The following is a 25,643-nucleotide window of genomic DNA, read 5'->3' as shown; positions in this document are numbered from 1 at the left end:
AGCCTTTCAATCCTGGAATCGTTTTCATGAACCTTCTTTAAACCCTCTCCAATGTAAGTACTTCCTTTCTTGAATAAGAGCTCAAAACTGTTCACAAAACTCCAAGTGAGGCCTCACCAGTACTTTATAAAGCCTCAGCATCACATCCTTTTATATTCTAGTCCTTTCAAAATGAATGCTAGCATTGCATTTGGCTTCCTTGCCACCTGTATATTAGCCTTTAGGGAATCCTGTGCAAGGACCCCCAAGGCCCTTTGCACCTCAGTTTTTTTTGTATTTTCTCTCCATGTAGTAAATGGTCTGTGCTTTTATTTCTTTTACCAAAGTGCATGACCATAACACTTCCCAACACTGTATTCCATCTGCCACTTCTTTGCCCATTTTCTTAATCTGTCTAAGTTCTTCTGTAGCCTCTCTTAATTCCTCAGAACTACCTGCCCCTCTACTATCTTTGTATCTTACACAAACTTGGCCACAATTCTGTCATCCAAATCGTTGACATATAAACTTAAAAAGAAGTGGTCCCAACAGAGACACCTGTGGAACACCACCAGTCACCGACGGCCAACCAAAAAATGCTCTCTTTATTCCCACTCTTTGCTTCCTGCCAATCAGTCAAAGCTCTATCCATGCTGGTATCTTTCCTGAAATATCAAGGTTCTTAAACATGTTAAGCACCCTTGAGTGGCACCTTATCAAAGGCCTTCTGAAAATCCAAGTACACAACATGTACCGATTCTCTTTTGTCTATCCTGCTTGTTATTTCTTCAAAGAATTCCATCAGATTTGTCAGGCAAGATTTTCCCTTAAGGAACTCTTGCTGACTTTAGCCTATTTTATCACGTGCCTCCAAGTACCCCAAAACCACATCCTTAACAATCCATTCTAACATCTTCCCAACCACTAGGGTCAAACTAACTGGCCTACAGTTTCATTTCTTCTGTCTCTGTCCCTTCTTGAAGAGTGGAGTGACATTTGCAAGTTTCTGTTCAACTAGGACCATGCCAGGATCAATTGATTCTTGAAGGATCATTACTAATGCCTCCACAATCTCTTCAGCCACCTCTTTCAGAACCCTGGGGTGTATACCATCTGATCCAGGTGACTTAGCTAATTTTAGACCTTTCAGTTTCCCAAACACCTTGCCCCTAATAATGGCTACTTCACACACTTCTGCCCCCAACACTCTCGAACTTCTGGCATTCTGCTAGTGTCTTCCACAGTGAAGACTGATGCATAATACTTACTCAGTTCATCCGTCATTTCCTTGTCCCCTTCTCCAAAATCATCCTCCAGCTGTCCGATACTCTCGCCTCTCTTTTACATTTGATATATCTGAAGAAACATTTGGTATCCCCTTTATTGTTATTGGCTAGATTACCTTCATATTCCATTTTTCCTTCTTTATGACTTTTTGTTTACCTTCTATTGTTTTTTAAGTTTCCCAATCCTCTAACTTCCCACTGATTTTTGCTCCATTATATGCTCTCTCTTTGGCTTTTATACTGGCTTTGACTTCTCGTCAGCCACAGCTGCATCATCCTGCCGTTAGAATACTTCTTCCTCTTTGGGATGTATATACCCTGTGCTTTCCGAATTGCTCCCAGAAATTCCAGCCATTGCTGCTCCATCGTCATCCTTGCCAGTGTCCTTTTCTAATCAATTCTGGCCAATTGTCATTGTTTCCCCCAGGTACTCCAGTTTCTTGCCACATCCCAAAGTTACATATGCAGGTTAATATGATAATTAGCTGCTGTATATTACCCCTAGTGTGTAGGTGAGTGGTGGAGGGAGAGTTGATGGGAACGAAGGGAGAGTAAAATGGCATTAGTATAAGTGGATACCTGTGGTTTGTGATGGGTCTGGATTAAAGTCAAATTTGAGTGTGCACAAGTCCCTGTATGTACAGGTGCAATGAAAAACTTACTTGCAGCAGCATCACAGGTGCAGAGCATCAGATAAGCAGCATTCACAAATAAAACATAAATTATATACAACTTTTTGCAAGAAAATACAATTAGAACAAAAAAAAGTCAATTTTTGTGCAAAGTAGTCTGAGTGATCAAAGTGTAGTGATTAGGGTTGTGCGGGCTGGTTCAAGAACCATATGGTTGAACGGAAGTAGCTGTTCCTGCTCCTGAACCTGGTGGTGTGGGACTGCAGGCTTCTGTACCTCCAGTCCGGTAGTAGCCACAAGAAGATGTTGCAGACCTTTAATGGTGGAGACAGTGCCCCCTGCACATACTACCAAGTGGAGAGGAATATGCCTCTGATGTATTTGGAAGAGTCCACTACTCTCCGTAGCTTCCGACTGGACTCGTTGTTGGGCTCAATTCCGAAACTGGATATTATTACTGAAGCTATACTTCCAGAGGAAGAGGGCATGCTCAGCTTGAACTCTTTGTTACTACCAAATACTCATGTCGTATCTGTAATGTATCATAATAGCCCAGCTGGCTATGTGAAGAGGAATACAAAATTTTGAAAGGGATAGATAAGATAGATGTAGGAAAGTTTTTTTCCAATGGTAGGTGAGACTAGAACTAGAGGACATTGCCTCAAGATTCAGGGGAGAAGATTTAGGACGGGGATGAGAAGGAACTGTTTTTCCCAGAGAGTGGAATTCTCTGCCTAGGGAAGCAATTGAGGCTTCTTCACTAGATATATTTAAGATACAGCTAGATAGGTTTTTACATAGTAAGGGAATTAAGGGTTGGGGGGAGAAGGCAGGTAGATGGAGCTGAATTTACGGACAGATCAGCCATGATCTTGCTGAATGGTGGGGCAGGCTCGATGGGCCGGATGGCCTACTGCTGCTCCTATTTCTTATGTTCTGATTAGTATTATTGATTTGTTAAATGCAAAGTTTGTTGTCCGTCAGTGGCCCTGCAGTGACCTGAACTGCTCTTCTTGTTACATTAGAATCTGTGGATGAAATTACATTGTGATTTCATTGTGTAGATGAAATTTTTGAACTCAAGTAACCTTTAAATTCTCTGTTGCAGGAGCTGTCCAAGATTGCCATGCCTGTTATATTTAATGAGCCACTTAGCTTCCTCCAACGACTCACAGAATACATGGAGCACACATATCTCATCCACGAAGCAGTCAATTCCCAAACTTCGTTAGAAAGAATGCAGGTGTATCTGTTGTCTATTGAAATCACATTACTGTGTACATCAGAATCATTCTGGTTTATTATCACTGACTTAGATGATGTGAACTTTGTTGTTTTGTGGCACCAGTACAATGCAGATATATAAAATTAAGTTACAAAGCTCGTTTAAGATAAAGGAATAATGAAGTAGTATTTATGGGCTTGTAGACTGTTTAGAAATCTGATGATAGAGGGGAAGAAGCTGTTTCTACATTGTTGAGTGTGGATTTTTCAGAGTCCTGTATCTCCACCCTGATGGTAGAAATGAGAGGAGGGTACCTCCTGGGTGGTGAAGGTCCAGAGAGATGGATTTTACCTTCACTAATCTTTTGAAGATGTACTCGATGGTGTGCTTCTTAGATCTTACATCTAAAGTTGCTGTTCTTCACAATTATTACATCTTTTCATTGGGTAAAATGTTGATCAATTTTATATTTCAAAAATTAGAAGTACACATACAATATTGGAAATGTTAACTTACAAACTGTTCATTTGGTTCAATTCATTACAACAGTTCATGGAGGTAATACAAGGAAAAAAAACAATAACAGAATGCAGAATAAAGTGTTCCAGATACAGAGAGAGTGCGGGTGTGGGGAGACAGTAAGGTGTAAGGCCATAACAAGGATCCATTCTAGGGCAGCATTCAGTAGTCTTCCAGCAGAAGGATAGAAGCTGTTCTTGAATCTTCAGGCTTTCAGGCTTTTGTTTCTTCTGCCTGGTGGGAGGAGGGAGAAGAGAGAATGTCTGGGGTGGGTGATGTCTTTGACTATGAGGAAGCAAGAAGAGTAGGAAGAGTCCACGGAGGGGAAGCTGGTTTCTGTGATGTGCTGATCTGTGTCCACAACTCTGCAGTTTCTTGCAGTGACGGAATGGCAGTGGCTGTACCAAGCCGTGATAGATGTGGATAAGATGCTTTCTGTGGTGCACCAGTAAAAATCTCTGAGGGTCAAGGGGGAACAAGCCAAATTTCTTTGGCTTCTTGAGGGGGTCGAGGTGCTTGTAAGCTTTCTTGGCTGTGGCATCTACATAGTTGCATCAGGACGGGCTGTTGATTATAATTATTCCTAGGAATGTGAAGCTCTTATCCTCTTGATCTCAGAGCCATTGATGTAAACATAAACATGTGGACTGCCCCTTCCTAAAGTCAATGACCAGCTCTTCTGTTTTGCTGACATTGAGGGAAAGGCGGTTGTCATGACACAACGCTAATAGGCTCTCTCTCTAAATAATCAGCTTTATGTGAATGAGTTGAATGTGTTAATGTAATGAGGAAGCTTCTGTAGATGATTCTAATCCAAGTAGTAGTACCGTTGATTGTTTTGGAGTAATATATTTTTGTATCTTTTATTAACACTAAAACAGTGTGTGGCAGCTTTCGCCGTTTCAGCTGTGGCCTCTCAGTGGGAGAGAACGGGGAAGCCATTTAACCCTCTCCTCGGCGAGACGTATGAACTTGTCAGGTGAGGAACGTGTACAGTTCTATCTGCTTGTCCAGTCATTTGCTCAACCAGATAATGCTGACAAGTGCTTTTATGAGGCCATATTGTTCCAAGCTTGGGTCAGGTGTGAGCAGTGTGCTACTCACTGCCAGATGAAGAGGTGGAATGTTTTGGCTCCTTTAAGAAGCTGGATACACGCGTGAAAAAGAAAGGAGATGTTTATCCTGATGGGATATCCTAGAGGAATACAGCATTGAAACAGGTCCTTTGGCCCAACTCATTCATAGCAACCAAAGTTTCTTCCTCAGCTAGTCGCTGAGCAATTGAAGTAATTTTGAAGTACCTCAGTTCTCAGAGATCAGCTCCATAAGTTTTACTTTGAGATACAGCATGGTAACTGGCCCTTCTGTCCCACTGAACCTGAGCTGTCCAATTGCATCCGTGAGCCCAGTTACCCTACTAACCTTTTTTGTAGCTCTGTCCCCTTTGTTTATGACTTTTCCACCAGTGTGAACATCTCCACACCCTCCTCTCTCAGTCTGCTATGTTGTGCAGTGTTCAGTTCGTACTAGAGTTGATTCGCAGGTTCTATTGACGAACAATCTGCTTCCACAGGCCGGATCTGGGATTCAAGTTAATATCAGAACAAGTTAGTCACCATCCTCCAATCAGTGCCTTCCATGCCGAAGGACTCCATCAGAACTTTGCTTTCCATGGATCTATATATCCTAAACTGAAATTCTGGGGGAAGAGTGTGGAAGCTGAGCCGAAAGGAATTATCACATTAGAACTGAACAAGTAAGTAACCGATTCTGCAGGGTAATGAGTATTGTAGAACTAAGACAGCCAAAATGCAGCTCTCGGCCGTAATTTTAACTGAAGGGCAGAACAGAAGATGGTGTCCTGTGTCGCACAGTGATGAGACACATTTTTGTTTTAAGAAAATGGAACAATAGACCACAATATGTTTCCACGTCAGCCCACGATACTATGCCAAACTATATAAACCTACTCCACGATCAATCACAAGCAAGAGAAAATCTGCAGATGTTGGAAATCCAAGCAGCACACACAAAATGCTGGAGGAACTCATCAGGTCAGACAGCATGGAAAAGAGTGCAGTCGAAGTTTTGGGCCGTGATCCGTCATCTTGAATCCCTCCAGCACTTTGTGTGTGTGCCACGATCAATCTAACACATTCCTTCTACAGAGTCTATAGCCTTCCAGTTTCCTCTCATACATATGCCGATCTGAGAGTCTTTTAAATATCCCTAATCTATCAACCTCCGCTACCATCCCTGGCAGTACATTCCAGACACCCACTGCTTTCTGTGTGATAAACTTTTCTCCACTCACCTTAAAAGGATGTCCTCTGGTATTAGCCATTGCCACCCTGAGGCGGGGGGAAGTACTGGTGGCCCACTCTGCCTATACCTCTCATAACCTTGTACACCTCTGTCAGGTCACCTCTCGTCCTCCAAAGAGAAAAGCCCTAACTCACTAAGCATCTGCTCATAAGACATGCTCTCTAATCCAGGCAGCATCCTGTTAAATCTCCTCTACACCCTCTCTCGATCATCCACGTCCTTCCTAAACTGAGGCAACCAGAACTGAACACGATATTCCAAATGTAATCTAACCAGGGTTTTATAGAGCTGCAACATTAGTTCACAGCTCTTGAACTCAGTCCCCTGACTAATGAAGACCGGCACACCATATGCCTTCTTAACCACCCTATCACCTTTGTAAAACAAACTGGCATATGCAAAGTCAAAGTATTTAAAGATAAAAGGAGTTTGCAAAAAACTCTGATGCAGTGAGGAAGGACAGCTGCTACCTCAGAGGTTCAATCCCAGCCACTGGTACTATCTGTACGGAGTTGAACATTCTCTCTGTGACGGGGGGGGGGGGCTTTTCTGTAGGTGCTCCCCTCTCCTCCCACATTCCAAAGGCATGCAAGTTTTTAAGATAATTGACTGCCGTGATTAGATTAGCTTTATTTGTCACGTATTTATCGAAATACAGAAACATACGGTGAAATGTGTTGTTTGTATCAACAACCAGCACAGTCCGAAGGTGCGCTGGGGGCAGGCTGTAGGTTTTGCCGTGCTTCTGGCACCAACATAGCATGCCCACAATTAAGTAGCTCTAACCCATGTCTTTGGAATGTGGGAAGAAACCAGAGCACACAGAGGAAACCCACGGGGTCACGGACAGAACGTGCAAACTCCTGACAGGCAGCGGTGGGAATTGACCCGCCACCCTACTGTGCTGCCTTTAGTTTGTGGGTGAGGGGTAGAATCTGGGTGTAGACTTATAGAGCATTATGACATAAGAAACAGGCCCTTTGGCCCATCAAGTCCATGCCAACCTGGTCTTCTGCCTAGTCCCATTTACCTGCACGTTGCCCTCGTCCTCCACACCCCACCCATCCATGTACCTGTCCAACTTTCCCTTAAGTGTTACAGTTGAACCTGCATGGGGACGTGGGGGTCAGTGCAGAGTGAGTCGGCATGGACGTGATGGCTGAGGACCTGACTCAGTGCTGTATCTTTCCAGGCCATGAACTTCATGCATCCTATTTTTCACCTCAGAGAAGCTGATGGGCCAGTCATGTATTTAATACCTTTGCCATTGTTTGATGTGTTTCTGTTACAGACACAACGAAGCGTACACTTGGTCAAATCCAACCTGCTGTGTGCATAATATTATAGTTGGCCGTCTCTGGATTGAACAGTATGGAAACGTTGAGATAATTAATCACAAGTAAGTACCACACTGTGTTTGAATTAATCTTCACTTTGGAGGTGGGGACGTATTAATTGTGTTTGTCTGTGCACAGGTCGGGGGAGAAGTGCATTCTGAACTTTAAGCCCTGTGGGCTCTTTGGCAAAGAACTGCATAAGGTAGAAGGCTACATTCAAGACAAAAGGTAGGATGAATCTCCTGCCAATTTTGCTCATTTTATTGTTAGCTTATCAGGATTTATAGAGGGACCTTGATCAGCTGGGCAAGTGGGCTGAGGAATGGCAAATGGAGTTTAATTTAGAGAAGGGTGAGGTGTTGCATTTGGGAAGACAAATCAGGGTAGGTTTTTTTTTTACAGTGAATGACAGGGCACCTGGGAGTGTTGGAACGAAGGACAGTAGAGCACAGTACAGGCAACTTGGCTCAAAGTGCCCTGCTGACCTTTCACCCTACTCCAAAATCAATTAGTGCTTCCCTCCCATGCAGCCTTCCATTTTTCTTGTCTATGTGCCTACCTAAGAGTTTCTTAAATGTCAGTGTAATTGTTTCTGCTATCAGCCCGGCAGTGCATTTCACACACCTATCACTTTTTGTAAACTACCTACCTCTGACAATTCCCCCCCCCCCCACTATATTTCTATATTTTCCTGCCCGTTCGTATTAGTCATTGCCGTCTTGGGAAAAAGGTGCTGGCTGTCCACACTTACATCATCTTATACACCTCTGTCGTCACCTCTCATCCTCCTATGCTCCAAAGAGAAAAGCCCTGTTGTACAAGTAAATGGTCCAATGAAAGTAGTGTCACAGGTAGACAGGATGGTGAAGAAGGCTTTTGACAAGCTGGCCTTCATCAGTCAGAGCATTGAGTGTAGAGTGTGGGATGTTATGTTGCAATTGCACAAGCCATACTTAGAATATTGTGTTCAGTTTTGGTCGTCCTGCTGTAGGAAAGATGCCATTAAGCTGGAAAGAGCACAGAGGTTTACAAGCGTGCTGCCCCTCTCATCTTAAATGCTTGCCTTCTGTCGTTAGACATTTTGAATTTGGGGAAGATACCAGCTGTCTATTGTATCTATGTCTCTTATAATCTTACATACTTCTATCAGTTCTCCCCTTAGCCTCCATCACTCCAGAGAAAACAGGCCAAGTTTGTCCAACCTCTCCTCATAGCAGATGGTCTCTGATAGACATATTTAGAAATCCTCTCTAATGCCTCTACATCCTTCCTGTAATGAGGCAACCAAAACTGAATACAATACTACCCTATTAACCCATGCAGTCACTTTCAGGGAGCTATGGACTAGGACCCCAAGCTTCCTTTACTTCAATATTGCTAAGGGTCATGCCATTAATGGTGTGCTGTCCCTTTACATGAATCAGAATGAGGTTTTATCATTGGCACATGTTATGAAATTTGTTGTTTTGTGGCAGAAGGACAGTGCAAGACATAGAAATATTAAGTTATAATAAAGCATAAAATAAATAATCAGCAGAAATGAGGAATACTGAGGTAGTGTTCATGGACCATTCAGAAATCTGATGGTGAAAGGCAAGAAGCTGTTCCTAAAGCATCGAGTGAGTGTCTTCAGTTTGCTGTGGGAAAACTGCATGTCCTGGATGGTGAGGGTGGATGCTGCCTTCTTGATGATGCCTGGGTGGTGGGGAGGCTTGTGTCTGCGTTCAAGCTGGCTGAGGCTACAACTCTCTGCAGCCTCCTTGGACCCAGCACATTAAAGACACCATAACGCCACCAGTCAGAATGTTTTCCACCATATATTTGTAGAAATTTGCAAATCTTTGGCGACATACAAATCTCCTCAAAGTTCTAACGAGGGATTAAGGTTGTCATGTTTTCCTCGAGATTGCACCGACATGTTATCCCAGGATAGATCATCTGAGATGTTGATGGCAGGAACTTGAAGCTGCTCACCCTTTCCACTGCTGACCACTCAATGAGTATTGGTGTGTGTTCTCCGGACCTCCCCTTCTGTCCCTCACATGTACTTTTGTCACCCTGGGGGATCCAAGCCGAGATAAGTGAATGATGGTGTACTGTTAATGAACTGTCACTGGCGTACCGCCCTGAAAATTGTAACCTGCTGTGTTACAGCAAGAGGAAGCTCTGTGCAATCTATGGGAAGTGGACCGAGTGCCTGTGGTGTGTTGATGCCAATACTTTTGATTCCCACAAAAAAAACGATAAGAAAAATTCAGAAGAGAAGAAGTCGAGCAAATCGGTAAATGATGAATTAATTAAAATTGATACCTCGTTGTCCGTTCCCATGTCTGGCTGACTGTAGCTTTTTGTTTGTGCAGTAATTAGGTCAGTTTGGATTTGTTCTTGATTGCCCAGTGGGAAATAGAAGCAGGAGCTGGCCCCTGAAGCCAACTCCACTGATCAGGATCATGGCAGATCACGTGCCTGAAGTCCACTCCCCCAGTCTGAAAGTATATTGGAGACACAAGAGACTGCCATTTGTGGGATCTGCAGCAACGAACAGGCTGCTGAAGGAATTCAGCAGGCCAAGCAGCAACTGCAGGGCTGATGCAGGGTTTTGAACTAAAGCAACGGCAATTCCTGTCCTCGCGCAGATGCTGCTCGGCTCGATGAGTTCATCCAGCAGATTGTGGTTGACCAGTGCTCCTGGTTCTTCTGGCACACTTTCCTTTCCCCTTGGCCACCGTCTTGTAGATGAGTGCTCTCAACCTTGCGGGTTTTAATTCCTGGACATGCTCCCACCTCCCTCTCCTCCTATCTGTTGGCCCCAGCCTCCACCTTCAGGGGATCAGTCTCCCAATAGCTCCAGGTTGCAGACCCATCCCTACTCCTCCAACATATCCACAGGGACAATTCCCTCTGCAGATCTCTGCTGCTCACTCCAGTATCCATCACCCACTCCCTTTTCCCCTTTCCCATGAAGCTACAGGTGATGTAGTAACTGCTCAGAACACATGTGGTACTGCAAGTTGCACGCCAGAATGTCATTGCTGTGATGTATGTCCCCAGCCTGATGTCCCTTTAGACTCCAGCCTTCTCTGCTAATCCCTACCCTTCTGTCCCTGCCCTGCACTCCCCTGGGCAGACCTCCTGTTCCTCTAGTTCTTTCCCCTGTGCTCCTGGTGCTCTGGTCCCTGATATTTGGCACTCTGCTCCTGGGTCTTTTGTTTAATTACAGCCTTTGCTTTGAGATTAATGGCAAAGTGATGCAAAGCAGCTATACAAAGACCCCAGAGAGTCTGAAATACCTTGATATTTCAAGAATCCTGCTGTGATACTTGGGACTTTTGTCTCCCTCTATTTTCTGGAACCTGTCCTCTCCGAGTGGACTGGGCACCAGTTTCCCAAATGAAACGCTTCTATTCCTCAGTTGCAGTACTTTCTGTGGATTCATCCCTGACCCAGTCAACCTCTGCATCCCTCTCAGACTGCTTGTGGCTCTTGGATAATCCTGATACCCTGAAGTTAAACTTTCATCATTCAGACTCCTTGATGCTGTTGAATTCCCTCAATCTCCCTTGTCCTTGAAATCTGACTCCTGGCCAGACTTGGGTTGGCTCTCTTCACCTTGGCACTGATGAACTTAAGGTTTGCGATCCTGCTGTTCTCTGTGTCTGACGCTGAGGTCTCTGCAGTCCTCACGATAGAGGGGAACAGAGGCTGCCCCCTCCCACTGTCCACATTCATGGGAGTGGGCTTTAATCCCTGGCTTTGTCAATGGCGACTGCATCCCATGAATGAATGAAAAAGTAATCTCCACAGAAACATTGAACTTTTCTGTACTATCTTTATTATTGCTGTTATGTTTATATCACAATGCGTATCTGTGTGACCATCCTAGTCAGTAGCTCCGGAGAGATCAGAACCCGATGACATGCCACTGCCAGATACCTTGGAAAGTGTACAGGTTATACCAGGAAGCAGGCTGCTCTGGAAAATATCACCAAGGCCACCAAATTCTGAAAAGGTGAGCCTCTTGCCTTCGAATTCGTAAGAGTACAAGAGTTGGGATGTTATGTTAAAGTTGTCAAGATGTTGGTGAGGCTGAATTTGGAGTATTGTGTGCAGTTCTGGTCACCTACCTACAGGAAAGGTATCAATATGCTTGCAAAGGAAATTTACAAGGATGTTGCCAGGACTTGAGAGTTACAGGGAAAAGCTGAATAACCTAGGACTTTACTTCCTGGAACACTGGAGCATTAGAGATCTTGCAGAAGCACACAAAATTATGAGGGATATGGATGGGGTAAATGCATGCAGATTCTCCCCCCCCCCCCCCCCCCACTGTGTATGACAAGAATTTAGAGGTCATTAGTTAATGTTGAATTCATAGATGTGGGTTCAGTTGCAACATGAGAAATTTGGGTGGGTCCGTGGATGGCAGCAGTTTGGAGGGATATGGTCCGGGTGTGGGCAGATTGGACTAGGCATGGACTAGATGGGCCAAAGCGCCTAATTCTGTGCTGTGGTGCTGTGTGACTCTATGTCTGTGATAATCCACATCCCTCCATTCCCTAACTGTTCGTGTGTCTAAATAAATGCCTCTTAAACTGCACTGTCATATCTTCTGCCACCACCACAACTATTAGCCCATTATAGACATCCATCTCTCTCTGTAAAACAAAAACTTGCCTTGCACATCTCCTTTAAATGTTCCCCCTATCCACATTGAGGAAAAATGATCTACCCTATCTATACCTCCCATGATTTTGTAAATTTCCATTAGACTCTGACACTCCAGAGAAAACCACCTGGTGCTAGAAAGTCTGTGATCCCTGTAAAATTTTCTCTATTTCTGCATAAATTTGACCTAAAATGTGATCAGATCTTCATGTAAGTCCCAAAACTAGATAAAGAGAACCCAATTAAATAAATAACACAAAAATATTTTACTCGTTCATTTATTTATTGAGAAAATGATCCAATATTATATGTATTCGTTGGAAAAAGTATGTGAGCCTCTGGGGTAATGCCTTCTACAGAAGCTATTTGGAGTCAGGTGTTCCAATCAATGAGATGAGATTGGCGGTGTGGGTTGTAGAAGTGCCCTGCCCTGAAGAAAAGACACACAAAGTCAGGTTACTGACAGAGCCTTCTCTTCTCAAGAAAGATCTGTTTATGTGCACCAAGCCTCAATCAAAACAATTTTCAGAGGGATTTTATAAGATTTGTAGAGTGCGCCAAGCTAGAAAAGGCTACAAAAGCACTGCTAAAGACCTGAGTGTTCATCAGTCCACATTAAGAGAAACTCTACAAGTGGAGGAAACTCTGTACTGTTGCTACTCTCCCTATGAGTGGACATCCTGAAAAGATCACACCAAGAGCACAACGTGCAATGCTGAAGGAGGTGAAAAATAATCCAAGGGTAACGGAAAAGAGTCCTGCAGAAATCTCTAGAACTTGCTAAAGTCTCTGATTGTGTGTCCACAATAAAGAAAAACACTGAACAAGACTGGTTTTCATGAAGGACACCACGGAGGAAACCACTGCTCTCCAAAAAAAAACATTGCTGCACGTCTCAAGTCTCCGAAAGACCACCTGGATTTTCTACAGTGCTTCTGGGACAATGTTCTGTGGGCAGACAAGACGAAAGTTGAACTTTTTGGCAGAAATGCACATGCTATGCTTGGAGGAAAAAGGGCAGAGCAGACGAACACCAAAACCTCATCCCAACTGTCAGCATCATGGTTTGGGGCTGCTTTGCTGCCTCAGGGTCTGAACAGCTTGCAATCATTGAGGGGACAATGAATTCAAAATTGTATCAAGACATTTTACGGGAGATTGTCAGGATAGCAGTCTGGCACCTGAAATTTAGTAGAAGTCGAATGATGCAGCAAGACAATGATCCAAAACACAAAAGTAAATCAACAACAGAATGGTTATAAAAAAAAAAGAAAATTCATGTTCTGGAATGGCCAAGTCAAAGTCCTGACCTTAATCCTATAGAAATTTTCTGAAAGGACCTGAAGCAAGCGGTTCTTGCAAGGAAGCCAGAGTATAAGTAGTTTTGTAAGGAGGAATGGCCTAAAATTCCTCCAAGCCATCGTGCAGGATTGATCGACACTTACTGAAAACATGTGGTTGAAGTTATTGCTGTACAAGGGGGTTACACCAATTACTTTTTCCAATAAATACATGTAATATTGGATCATTTTTTGTAATAAATAAATGAACAAGTATAATGCTTTTTGTGTTATTTATTTAATTGGGTTCCCTTTATCTAGTTTTAGGATATACTTGAAGATCTAATTACATTTTAGGTCATATTTATCCAGAAATAGAGAAAATTCTACAGGGTTCACAAACTTTCTAGCACCACTGTATATCCAACCTCAGAACCAAAATCAGATCTATCATTGCCTACTTAGACAGAGTCACAGAGCACTACAACACAGAAACAAGCCCCTTGGCCCACCTAGTCCATGCCAAACTATTATTCTGCCTAGTTCCAAATCTGCAACTAGACCATTAGCCCTCCATACCCCTCCCAACTGTACACTTACCCAAACTCTGTCAATTGCGCGTGCACTCTCTCTCTCTCGCTCTCGGTGGGGAGAGTTTCCTGCTGATTCTCGAGTTGGAGAACCTGGAAATAAAAAGTGACGCAGCAGACTGTCACATCTTAACAGTGACTGTTAGTCTCCCCTTTCACTGTAAAATGTGTGACATCTCTCTGTCCCTTGTTAGTGAGAGGGAGAGCCTGTGGCATGTCGAATTGTCAGGTAAACAATAATTTTTATTGACAGCAGATCATGGTTTCTTTGGGGCTTTGCTGTTGCTTTGTGGGTGGTGGGCTCTGAGTCTTTCTTCTGAAATGGGTCAGAGAGGGGTGAGATTGATGCTTTGCTACATGCGAAGGGGGAGAGGGAGTTTTGTGGTTCCAATTATTTTCTGTCATTCATTCTTTGGGGTTGTCTTCTCTTTTCATGGATGTCTGTGAAGAGTAAGGATTTCAGGTTGTATATTCTATTAAAATGAAACCATTTATTAAAATAGAACCATTTGAACTTCTCTTAAGTGTTGCAATCAAATCCACATCCAGCACTTCTGCTCGCATCTTGTTCCACATTCCCACCACCCTCTGAGTAAAGAAGTTCCATCTCGAGTTTCCCTTAAATCCTTCACCCTTCACCCTTAACATTTAATGTCTACTTCTAGTCTCAGCCAAGCCTTAGTGGAAAAAGCCTGCTGGAATTTCCCCAATCTAAATCCCTTATAATTTTGTGAACCCCTATCAAATCGCCCTTTATTTTCTTATTAGAAAGTTCACTCCATGATGATGTGAAATTTCAAACTAGAAAAAATCTGCAGATGCTGGAAATCCAAGCAACATCCACAAAATGCTGGACGAACCAGACAGACCAGGCAGCATCAATGGAAAAGAGTACAGTCAACATTTTGTGCCGAGACCCTTCATCAGGACTGGAGAAGAAAGGAGAAATTTCTCATCGCATTTCCAGTCCAAAATGAAGGGTCTCAGCCCAAAACGTCAACTTTCCATAAATGCTGCCTGACCTGCTGAGTTCCTCTAGCATTTTGTGTATGGATGTAAAATTTGATGCTTTGTGGCAGCAGTACAGTGCAGTCATAAAATTAGTGTGAATTACAAACTCAATGAACAGTGTAAAAAAAAAACAAGGTTATGTTCATAGACAGTTCAGAAATCTGATGGTGGAGAGAAAGAGGCTGTTCCTGAATCATTGAGTGTGGGTCTTCAGGTTCCTGTACCTGTTGCCCAGTAGTAGTAACCAGAAGATATGTCCTGGACAGTGAGGACTCTTAGTGATGAAAGCCATCTAGAGCTAATACTCTCTAAACCAGCCAGCATCCTGTTGAACCTCTTCTGTACCCACTCTGAAACCTACACAACCTCCTATAATGGAGTGACCAAAACTGTATACAATGTTCCAAATGTGGGCAGACCAAAGTTTTATACAGTTGCAACATGACCCGCCAACCTCTGGAGGAAATATTCTGTTTATCTATTTTGGATCTGCTCTTTATTTCTCCAACTGGGAAGGGTGATTGATGCTTTCATAGTACTGTGTACCAATTCCAGTTCATTCAGTTCTACTTTGCAAAATCCAGATGCTAAATGTCGGTAGTTTCCATTTTAAGGGTCTAATAATTAATTTTTGGACTACTTTCCAGATGTATAATTTCACCAACTTTGCAATGTCATTAAATGAACTGGATAAAGAAATGGAGAATGTCATTGCCCCTACTGACTGCCGTCTGCGACCTGACATTAAAGCAATGGAAAATGGAGATATAGGTATGATCAGGTATAAAGTTACATAGAAAAGGAAAGTAGTCTTCATTATTACTATATTCTGAGCAGCAGGATTGAAGTCAATGAAGTTTGAACGTCTACGGTAAATAATTGGAATTGGTTTATTTATTCTCACAGGTACCAAGACACAGTGAAAAGCTTGATTTGCGTACGGTTCATTTAGATCAAATCATTACAAACTGTGCAATCATTTGGAAACAAATTACAATTGTTGTTGCAAGGGTGGCAGGGAGTGGTGGGAGAACAGGCTTAAGGTAGGAAATTTGGCCAGGGTACAGGATAAGACCCGTCCACATCTGAGATCATTGTATTTTCCCGATATACTCCCTCATTGTTGCAATTTTTATTTATGCAGTTAATCTAGGCATTTGCAAATTCATAATTAGTTACACCGCACAAAAACAGATCCTTCAGCTCAACATGTTTGTGCAAACCAAGTTGCCTACCTGAGTCCCATGTGCCTGCATTTGGCCCTTTCCGCCTGTACTTGTGCATTTGACAATAAACTCAACTTTGATCCTCTCACCTGTCCAATTGCCTTTCAAAGACTGTAACCTTACCTGCCTCTACCACTTCGTCTGGCAGCTTGTTGCATGTACCCACCACCCTCTTTGAAAACGTTGCCCCTCAGGCTCCCTTTAACTCTTCTGCCTCTCATTTTAAACCCATGCCCTGTAGTTTTCGACTCCACTGCCCTGGGGGAAAAAGACTGTGCCCCTCATTTTATAAACCTCTTTAAGGTTACCCTTTACCCTCCTTCACTCCAGTCTCTCCTGATAATTCAAGCCTTCCAGTCCCAGCAACATCCTTGTGGATCTTTTCTAGCCTGATAACTTTCTAACAGTGGGATAGAAGACCTACTTGAGGTTGGTGGTACGTGCTTTCAAGCTTTAGTATCTTCAGCACAATGGGAGGGGGAGACGAGCAAAGTCTGGGTTGGATGGAGTCTTTGATTCTCTTGGCTGCTTTATTAAGGCAGCGAGAAGTGTAGACAGAAGCCTACAGAAAAGCAAGCACTCTGCTACCCTGTGAGTTTGCATTCAAATTTTCATCCCTTTCCCCATTCTGTGACCTTAACTCCTCTCTGCTTCTGATCAGAGTGCAGTTGGATTTATGCTCAGCTATGTGATGTCTTCGGCTGGTGGTGCAGTGACATCAGTGCCGGACTCCGGAGCAAAGGTTCCCAAGTTCGAGTCGAGTCGGGCCGCTCCCTGGCATGCTGTCCATCTGTGCCCGGTTGAGTGTCAAGCTTGCAACTCGGCCTCGTAAAAAACAAAAACTGTGCTGTGAGAAGGACATGGGGGACCACTCACAGAATCTTTCCTCCAAGACAACCACTTGAAAAAAAGTGGTCGCTGAGGCTCTGGCAGAGTATAGCACACACAAAAAGAGTGATGTCTATGGTAAAATCCATGTATTCCAGCAATTTGAAGATTGTATCAATCATCCTAATTTGCAGATTAAAAACAAATTAATTGACACGGTGATGTTTAGTAATTACATTGCATTTACTTTCCTTGCCACCTGTCTGTCGGTACTTGAAACGAGAATGAAGTCACATCAGAAGACAGAACAGGTTTGTGATAAGTGGTGCTGCTGTGTACCAACTCTTTACAGTATTGATATTCAAACCAGTTACTCTCCTGCAAGCGAGTTAAATCTGATGAAAGAGTTGTAGAGCATTACAGCATGGATACAAGTTCTTGGGCCCAGCTGGACCATGCCCATCCAGCTAGCCCCTATTTTCTGGGTTCATCTCACATCCCATCCCTCTATGTACCTATCCAAGTGCAAGTTCTACTATTGTTTGTCTCAACCACTTCCTCTGGCACCTCTTTTCATACACTCACCAGCCTCTTGTGTGGCAAACGTTGCCCTCCTTGAGTCCATTTAAAAACTTTTCTGTCTCACCCTAACCCTGTGTCCCCGAGTTGTGGACTGTCCTGCCCTGGGGAAAGGACTGTTACCACCCACTTTATCTATGCCTTTCATCACTTCAGAATCAGGTTTATTATCTCTAACATATGTCCTGAAACGTTTTGTTTTGCAGCAGCAGTACATGAAGTACAAAAAAATGCTATTAGTTACCATAAGAAATATACATTAAAAAAGTGGATAAACAGAGAGGTAGTCTTCACGGGTTCACGGACTGTTCAGAAATCTGAAGGAGGAGGGGAAGAAGATGTTACTAAAACTTTGAGGCCTCAGGCACCTGTACCTCCTCCCTGATGGTAGTAATGAGAAGAGGGCATGTCCTGGGTGGTGAGGGTCCTTAATGATGGACGCCACTTTGAGGTGTTGCCCTTTGAAGGTGATTCTTTGATTACAGTATGTACACTCTATAAAGATGCCCCTGATTCTCCTGCATTCGAAGAACTGGTTTGTTACAGTAACATTAGCAGTAATCTTGTCAACTGGATCACCTGGAACAAAGGAGCATCATCTCCCCCTCTGTGTGTCACAGCAGTGATCTGTATGCACAGCCATGTTAGAAGTTAATTAATTCAGGAGAATTAAAAGCATTAACATAGTTGTTTACAGAAAGTGACTGTATTTAAAGTGGCAATTACCTGTGGAAGAGCTGAAAATTGCCTTTTTCATTATCCTGTTTGGTGCTGTCATGAGACGAATGGGTAATTGCTGAAAGATTGAGCACTAGAGTTGGGGGGCACTCATTTTCCTTCAATCTGCAGCTCCCTTTTGTTTACTGTGAGAGCCCATGTGAATGTTCCTGTTCTGCAGATTTAGCCAGTGAAGAAAAGAAGAGATTGGAAGAAAAGCAAAGAGCTGCTCGCAAACACCAAGCCAAGACAGACACTGAATGGAAAATTAAGTTAGTATTGAATTTTCTTGCTTTATGACCTAGTCATTATTGAAGCTTAAGGAGAGAATTAAGACCTTCTCCCCTACATTTGTATTAAATCCAACTTTATACTGAGTGTGGATCCTTAGTGTGTTAGGATTCAAATAGTGTTTGTACATATTGGTGTTGATGACTTGAAGTAATTGCCATCCTGTATGTTAGAGTCAGACAGCATGGAAATGGGCATTTCAACCTGACTGGTCTATGCCGACCAAGATGCCCATCTGTAAATTTCATAAGCTTATAGCCCTGTCAATTCTCCCTATCCATATACCTGTCCAAATGTTGTGTTAATGTACCTTCCTCAGGCAGCTTGTTCTTGATACGGACTACACTCTGGATGAAAACATTGCCCCTCAAGTTCTTAGTAAATCTCTTCCATCACCTCAATACTGTGCTCTCTAGTTCTTGATTCCCCATCCTAAGGAAAAAGAATGTTTTCTTCCTACCTATGCTCCACATAATTATATACACCTCTGTAAAATTACGCTTCACTCTCCTATGCTCCAAAAATAATTGTCCCAACCTGCTCAATGTCTCTCCATAACTCAGTCCCTCAAATATCTTCATAAGTGTCCTCTGCATTCTTTCCAGCTTATTGGCATATTTCCTTTAGCTGGGTGACCAAAACTGAACACAATATTCCAAATATGGTTTCACCAATATCTTATACAATTGTGACATAACACTATGTAGCCCCCTGGCCACCCTCAGGGTCGCTCGGCTCGTTGTCGTCTAGGGAAACAGCCTCGGCCCCGCCAAACTGGGTAATTCGTTTGTGTGGATGCTGTGTGAGGTACCCCACCCCGCCCAAATAACAGACATTACACCAGATGCAATTAAATGATTTACAGTTTATAGATATTACTGGAACTATATAATTAAAAGAGAATAAAATATAAAAGGAAAATAAAAGGCGCCACACTTATCAAAGTTCAATCTCTTCGTGCACAAAAACCGTTGGAGCTCAAGGACCTTCTTCTTCACCCTGCGACCCCCTCGGACCACCTCGACCGGCCGCCTGGGACCAACAACGGTGGTCGACCAGACGCTCCATACGAGTCCATCTCCGTCTCCTTTCCTCGCCGAACGTCCCGCTCGGGGTCCGACCCCGTTAGCGGACTCACAGCACCTCGTCCATCCTCTGTCTCACCCTCCCGCCTTCTGCCCCAAAACCCCGCGCATACAGTATCTTCAAATACACCAAAAACATAACAACTATCCCAATTGGTTAATAACGTATTTCTTATCACCCTCTAAACCACAACAAGCTGCTAGCGCAAACTTTCTCAGCGTTAAAGCACAACAAAGCCGCATTCCCCAGATTAACATAACAAAAACGCCATTTTAATTAGCCTCCGCAGTAACATAAAAATCGAAACCCCCTTACAACTACAAAATCTATACTTACTGCCCAAAGTACTCTGCAGATGCTGGGGTCAAAGCAACACTCACAACATGCTGGAGGAACTCAGCAGGTCGGGCAGCATCTGTGGAAACATTGACTGATCGTTTCCACGGATGCTGTCCAACCTGCTGAGTTCCTCCAGCGTGTTGTGAGTGATACTTACTGCCCAACTGATGAAGGCCATTGCGCCAAAGCCGCCTTCACCAGCCTATCTACCTGTCACACCAGCCCCAGGGAACCATAAACTAGCACTGCTAGGTCCCCTCTATTCTACAGTGCTTCCCAAAGCGCTACAGTTCATGAAAACCCTACCCTGATGTCTCTTCCCAAAGTGCAACACAGCTTTGCAGTATAACGTGCTCGGGTTTGATTTATTTTTAGATGCATTAACAGACTTGTACATCTGCAGGCTCTTGAGGTTAGTTAGATCGGCATCGTGGTCAGTGCTGAGGGCCTCTTCCTGCACTGTACTGTTTTATATTACCTTCTCCAGTTCCTACACTTGTTGAGATATTTTCACTGGTGGAGAGTCCCAAACAAGGCAAGCGTGATTTTGGGGAGCTGTACAGATGGGATAGATAGCCAGAGTCTTTTTCCATGTAAGAGTGACTAAAGCAAGGGCAGAGCTTTAACATGAGCGGGGGTAGGTTTGAAGCTGATCTGAAGGGTAAACTTTTCCGAGTGGTTGATATCTAGAATGAGAAGGTGATGGAGACAAGAACAGTAGCAACATCTGTCCTTATGGAATAGAGATAAGGAGGACTCTGTTTAGCCAAAGGGTGGTGAATCTGTGGAATTCATTGCCACAGAGGGCTGAGGGGGCCAAGTCACTGGGTATGTTTAAAGCAAAGGTTGATAGGTTCCTGATTAGTAAGGGCCTCAAAGGTCAGGGAAGGCAGGAGAGTAGGGTTGAGAGGAATGATAAATCCGCTGTGATGGAATGGCAGAGCAGACCTTATGAGCCAAATGACCTAATTCTGCTCCTGTGTGTTAAGGTCTTTAAAGGGTATCTGGACAGGTACATAAATGAGCAGAGTGCATGGAGTTAGTATAGATAGGCATGATGGTCAGCAATGGCTAAAGTGCCTTTTTCTATGCTGTTACAACTCTGGCTGTATTATAGACAGTAGGTGCAGGAGTAGGCCATTCAGCCCTTTGAGCCAGCACCGCCATGCACTGTGATCATGTCTGATCATCCATAGTCAGTACCTCGTTCCTGCCTTCTCCCCATATCCCTTGACTCCACTATCATTAAGAGCTCTATCTAACAATTTCTTGAAAACACCCAGAGAATTGGTCTCCACTGCCTTCTGAGGCAGAGCATTCCACAGATCCACAACTCTCTGGGTGAAAAGGTTTTTCCTCAATTAGAGGAGTTGAGGCCAATGTAGATTAACCATGATCATTGTTGAATAGTGGGGCAGGCTTGAGTGACCTGCCCCTATTGTGTTCTTAAGCTGTAATTTATCTTATAGAAACCAGGCTGTTACAGTAGCATACCAGGGCATGCATTACAGCTCCAGAGACTTGGATACATTCTTGGCACCTGGCGTTGCCTATGTGCAGTTTGCACATCGATCCTGTGACTGCATGGGCTTTCCCTGGGAGCTCCAGTTTCCTCCCACATCCCAAATACTTGCTGGTTTGTAGGTTAACTGTAATGTACCATTAGTCTAGCTAGGTAACGAGAGAATCAAGAGGTTGATGAGCCTGTGGGAGAGTGGGTTACAGGGCAATAAATGGGGTAATTGGTTTACATCGAGGAGTTACAAAAGGAGAACAGAATATTGAAATCACTGACATATACTGTGAAATTTGTTACTGTTAGAGAGCAGTGCAGATACACAAATGAAGTGCAAGGGCCACGATGAGGTGGGAGATCAGGTTCATCTTTATCCTTTAATAGGCCCATTCAAGAGTCTCAGAGTGAGATGGTGAACGAGCAGGAAACCTTTATGTCATATGAAAATATGATAATGTGATTTGATATTCATGACATGAATATGTAGATTTAATGTTGTTGTGACCAATGTCGCATTAACCTTGAACCTGGACCTGAAGTATGCATACTACTTAGCACAATCTGAGTCCAGAGTACCTGCTGAATACCTCATCACATCCACTCGGAAGGACTCTAACTTTCATCACACATCCAAAGTTGCAATTTAGATTTTCTTTATTCAAACATTTGAAGGTTTGAACTTGTGTTGCTTGCCTGTTCAGCAGAAAAATGGTCAAATGTTTCAAATGTTATCTAACGATCTTTGCTTCTCTCTACTGTTACCCCCAAAGGAACCAGTTGGCAGAGGGGCCCAGGTTTGGCTTGTTTGCACATTGTTTGCTGTGTTTTAAATGCTTGGATTAACATTCACAACTTTTGAAATGAACACTACAATCCAAACCTAATTCTCGACGAAATGTATGGCCACACTTACTCAAAATAGACCTGACCAAAACCAGTCCTTATTGAAGAATAGAGGTGATTGACATAATATTTCATCCTACCCATCAAAATGGCAAACTGCAAAATGACGTCCATTTGGTTTCAAAATGCTCCCTGATTTGAGTTAAATTTTGAGTGAAAAATGACACACTGTTTAATGGAGTTTGTCAGTGCAGGTCACATTTAAAAGGCTCTCATTTGTGGAGAAATTAAATAACAGAAACAGGCCATTCAGTCCAACTTACTGAACAGTATGGCACTGGAAAGGCCATTCAGCCCACAATGTTGTAATGATCTGGATACCAATTTATACCAAATGCCCTCCTCAGTATCATCCATATCCCTCCATTCACTTCATATTTACGTGTCTGTCCAACAGCCTCTTAAATTTCACCCAATTGCTTGCTTCCACTTCTACCCCTAGTAACCCATTCTAGGCACCTACCACTCTCTGTATTAAAAAAATCTTGCCCCTCACATTACCTTTAAACTTTCCCCCTCTTAACTTTAAGAACATGTCCTCTGGTGTTGGACATTTCTACCCTGGGGATAAAATTCTTTCCCCCCTTTCTATGCTTCATATTATTTTAAAAACTTCCATTAGGTCTTCCCTCAGTCTCTTCTGCACCCTTTCCAGAGTCTCCACTTTTTTCCTATAATGGTATGACCAGGAACTGCACACAACACTCCAAGTGTGGCCTGACTTTTTTTTAACAGTTATAGCTGTCACACACAAAAACCTTCCCATCCTGCTCCATCTGCTTGTACACACAGTTTGTCCTAAGACCTTCTAGCCAGAATTACACAAAACCCTGGTTAGACCACACCTGGAGGCTGGCCAGATCAAGACACTAGTCAGGAAGGGTATATTTTTTTTGTTCCACCCTCAAGTTTACCCAGCTTTATAATCATCTCTGCTACTCATCTCAACTACTCCTTGTGGCAGCAAGTCCCACATTTTAATCACTAATCTGGATGGAGAAGTTTCTCCTAACTATCCCACTGGATGTATTCCTGACATTATGGGTCTTCGCTTTGGTTAATTCTCACAATTTCAAGTACGGTAGATTCTGGTTAATTGGGGCAGACATTTATTTGGGATAGCTTTTAACAAAAACTAAACTGAGAAAATATCCAGAATTCCCTTCATTTATTAGGATCACTATGCCACTTAACTGAGCAGAAGACTGTTGCTGAGCAGTTTCTAACTAGCGTCAGTCGGGTGCACTTGTATGATCTTGGACACCACACCGTGCTTAGAGCAATCAGTTTTTAAACAGTCTCAGTTGTATGTGTTTGTGTTCAAAAAGCAGCTATTTTTGTCACTGATAGCTGGCAAGAAATAAGTAGTAGACAACTCCAAACTGTTTTACTCACTGTGGTTTCAAGCATTCAGACTTAGAGAATCCAGAAACGACTGGGGTGAAACTGACACTATTTCACTACTTCAGCAAGTTAGGAATTATGAAGAATTGGAAGGTACCAACAATCATCTTGAATGTTTAAATGAAAACGTAGATTTGGAGGATGTAATCATTTAAAGCATTGCATAAAGGCAATCTATCATTATCTGCTTAAGGTGCCTGTGCTGATTTGTTCATTTACAATTAATCAAAAGAACATGGCAGATGAATTCCTCCAGCAAGTTTTATAGCACTGTAGAGGTATTAGTAGTATTTTCATTTGCTCTGTATTTCATTTAAATACATAAATTATTACTCAGTTAAATGGTAGCTTGCCTTTTTTTATACCTTTTAACTATTTCCATAACACTTAGGCTAATTGAGACAGCTGTTTAATTGGGCCAAAAGGTATGTGTCCTAATTAACTGGAATCTACTGTATCTATATCAACTCTGCGAAATTCCTTTCAGAATTTTAAAGATGGCTTACTCTTTCCAGAACAAATAAATTAACTGCAGTATATTCAGTATTTTCTGCTAATTTCTCAGTTTTGGAATCACCCTTAGAAGCTGCTTTTACATTTTCTTCAGTTTTTATATTCTCAAAAGGAAGTGTGTAATCTGGGTGTTTGCGTTACAAGGTTATCAGAGAGACCTGGGTCTATATTGCATGACTTTATGTAAGATTGTGACGGAAATTAGTAAAACATAGTATCCTGTATATTAGTGGCCAAATACTGTTAACACCCATCTTGCTGTGCCTTTCTATAAGTTTGCCCCCTCATTCCCCCTACATTTCAAGGAATAAAAAGACATAGCCTGGTAAAGCTCTCCCTATAATTCAAGCCCCCCCCCCCGCCCCCAGTACTGACAACATCCTCAAATCTTTTCTGTACTCTTTCCAGTTTAACATGTTTCCTAAAACTATGTGATCAAAACTATACACACTACTCACAACTGCATCAGCTCCTACTCTTGATGCCCTGACTGCTGAAAAGGATATAGCACAGAAATGGCTATGTCAATTCCATCTCCACAGATCCCATTTGTCAGTGTTAGGAACATATTCGCCTCTGCCTTTCCTATTCAAGTGTCTGTCCAAGTGCCTCTGAAATGTAGAATTTGTATCTGATTACACTGCTGTCACTGTGTTCCAAACATCAACCACTCTGAGTAAAAAAAATTTCAACCCCTTAAAAATCTTTCCTTTCACCTAAAACCCATGCCCACTTGCTTTTGGTGTCCTTACCATGAGAAAAAGATGAAAATGCTTTCTCAGTAGATTTGGGTTGTTCTGGATAGTGCGGGATCAATTCAGGACACCTGCATATCTCATTCAGCCACTGAGGCAAATTCACAGTGTTTGATGGGAATTCCTATGCATAATAGCAGAAAATCAGTCAGATAAAAACTTGCCTACCACATCAGCACCTGTTACCTGATACTCAGGAAAAGTTGGCTGAAGATGAAAGCAGTGACTGGATAAACTGTGGGCATTTTACCAAAAAGCTCCTTTCAGAATCACACAACCAAAATGAATTCTAGTGGACGTGGGCACCAGCCAAAGAATGTTTCTCAGCATAGTCACTGGGGTGGAAGTGAACCCTTTTAAAATAATAGCTTTAAAAAAGTTGTTGTAGTTAAATGTTCCTATACAATAGGCTCTCTCTTCAGGATGTTTAGACTTTCTATTCACATGCTGTAATATATGAGCCCACACTGATAGCAGATGTGTTAAGAATCATGTAGCTACACAGCATACAGGCCCTTTGGTCCATACTGACCATGTGCCTACCTAGCTGGTCTCAATTTCCTGTGTTCAGCACATCTCCCTTTCAGACCCGCCCTTCCATGTGCTTCTCAAATGATGCACTACTTATGCACCAAAA

General features: G+C 42.9%; 1 protein-coding gene across 6 annotated transcripts in view; it reads left to right on the top strand.

Annotated features, from left to right (window-relative positions):
- Nucleotides 1-25,643, top strand: part of LOC140197511 (oxysterol-binding protein-related protein 1-like) — a 344,662-nt gene that overhangs the window by 307,899 nt on the left and 11,120 nt on the right. For 5 of the 6 annotated variants that reach the window (XM_072257540.1, XM_072257530.1, XM_072257549.1 and 2 more), the window contains 9 exons: nucleotides 3,006-3,140; nucleotides 4,523-4,620; nucleotides 5,215-5,397; nucleotides 7,258-7,365; nucleotides 7,442-7,531; nucleotides 9,458-9,584; nucleotides 11,187-11,312; nucleotides 15,497-15,620; nucleotides 18,381-18,471. In XM_072257540.1, the coding sequence (XP_072113641.1) occupies nucleotides 3,006-3,140; nucleotides 4,523-4,620; nucleotides 5,215-5,397; nucleotides 7,258-7,365; nucleotides 7,442-7,531; nucleotides 9,458-9,584; nucleotides 11,187-11,312; nucleotides 15,497-15,620; nucleotides 18,381-18,471 (1,082 nt within the window). The remainder of the gene's footprint in view (nucleotides 1-3,005; nucleotides 3,141-4,522; nucleotides 4,621-5,214; nucleotides 5,398-7,257; nucleotides 7,366-7,441; nucleotides 7,532-9,457; nucleotides 9,585-11,186; nucleotides 11,313-15,496; nucleotides 15,621-18,380; nucleotides 18,472-25,643) is intronic. The other variant, XM_072257558.1, reaches the window with a different exon arrangement.

This window comes from Mobula birostris, chromosome 1, assembly GCF_030028105.1.
Source record: "Mobula birostris isolate sMobBir1 chromosome 1, sMobBir1.hap1, whole genome shotgun sequence".
NCBI lineage: Eukaryota > Metazoa > Chordata > Chondrichthyes > Myliobatiformes > Myliobatidae > Mobula > Mobula birostris.
The sequence above is the reverse complement of the archived record's forward strand: the minus strand, read 5'-3'. Positions and strand labels throughout refer to the sequence as shown.